Source organism: Acyrthosiphon pisum, chromosome X (assembly GCF_005508785.2).
Source record: "Acyrthosiphon pisum isolate AL4f chromosome X, pea_aphid_22Mar2018_4r6ur, whole genome shotgun sequence".
Classification (NCBI taxonomy): domain Eukaryota; kingdom Metazoa; phylum Arthropoda; class Insecta; order Hemiptera; family Aphididae; genus Acyrthosiphon; species Acyrthosiphon pisum.
Window position 1 is genome coordinate 97,993,403 of NC_042493.1, and position 834 is coordinate 97,994,236.

Here is an 834-nt window from a genome sequence, read left to right on the forward strand (position 1 = left end):
ATGATCATTATTGTAAACGTAAAATTTGCTATGTTGCTTGTGGGTGATTGTGAAAAAATGGGCTGAAATCATCTAAATTGTAAAAAATATCTTTCGATATTCAATTTATGTAACTCATTTACTATTGTTATAAATGTAGTTAATTATATGAGACACAATTTTGATTTGATCTTTTAATTTATATAAAGTAATAATATTAAATATTTAATTTAATTTAGGCACCACAACAGAAGAAACGATGCTTCAGATGTCAAATATGTACTAAATGCTTTTTTAGTCGAAATAATTGCCTTAAGCCCGTTCAAAAATACTATAATCAGCAACCTGCTCCCATCAAGAAACTTCAGATGGTAATGAGAAAGATGTTGATGAAGACAAGGCAAATGTGGAAGACAAAATGGAAGACTTGGACATTTTAGCCGCAATCCATAATGATAATCCTACTAACAGTGGGGATAGGTACACAAAATAAATTTTAAGATTTATACAACTTTTTTAATAGTTAGTAATCAATTTTATATTTATAATCTCCCGTTTCATAATTTAAAAATTATTATTCCATTAAGGTTTTCTTTTAATAACTTTTAAGTGGCATAAATTAGGAGACTGTATTATTTATTGAAATATTAGAAGTTCAACCACACTAAAAAATAAAAATAAAAAAAAAAAATTTACATAATAGGTTAGGTAGTATCAAACCAATTCATTAATGTATTCCTGAAACCATAAGTTCATTACATTATTTTCAAAGACACGTTCAGATGCATAAAATATGCATGAATCCTTGTCATATTTTTCCATAGTAATAATGTTAGCTTAATCAATAATTTTATT

At 25.9% G+C, this 834-nt stretch overlaps 1 protein-coding gene across 1 annotated transcript in view; it reads left to right on the forward strand.

Moving 5' to 3' along the window:
- LOC100575488 overlaps positions 1-494 on the forward strand; it is a 5,570-nt gene extending 5,076 nt beyond the window's left edge. The window contains exon 4 of the mRNA XM_003245298.4: positions 219-494. Coding sequence (XP_003245346.1) covers positions 219-419 — 201 coding nt within the window. The 3' untranslated portion in view covers positions 420-494. The remainder of the gene's footprint in view (positions 1-218) is intronic.
- The last annotated feature ends 340 nt before the right edge of the window (positions 495-834 follow it).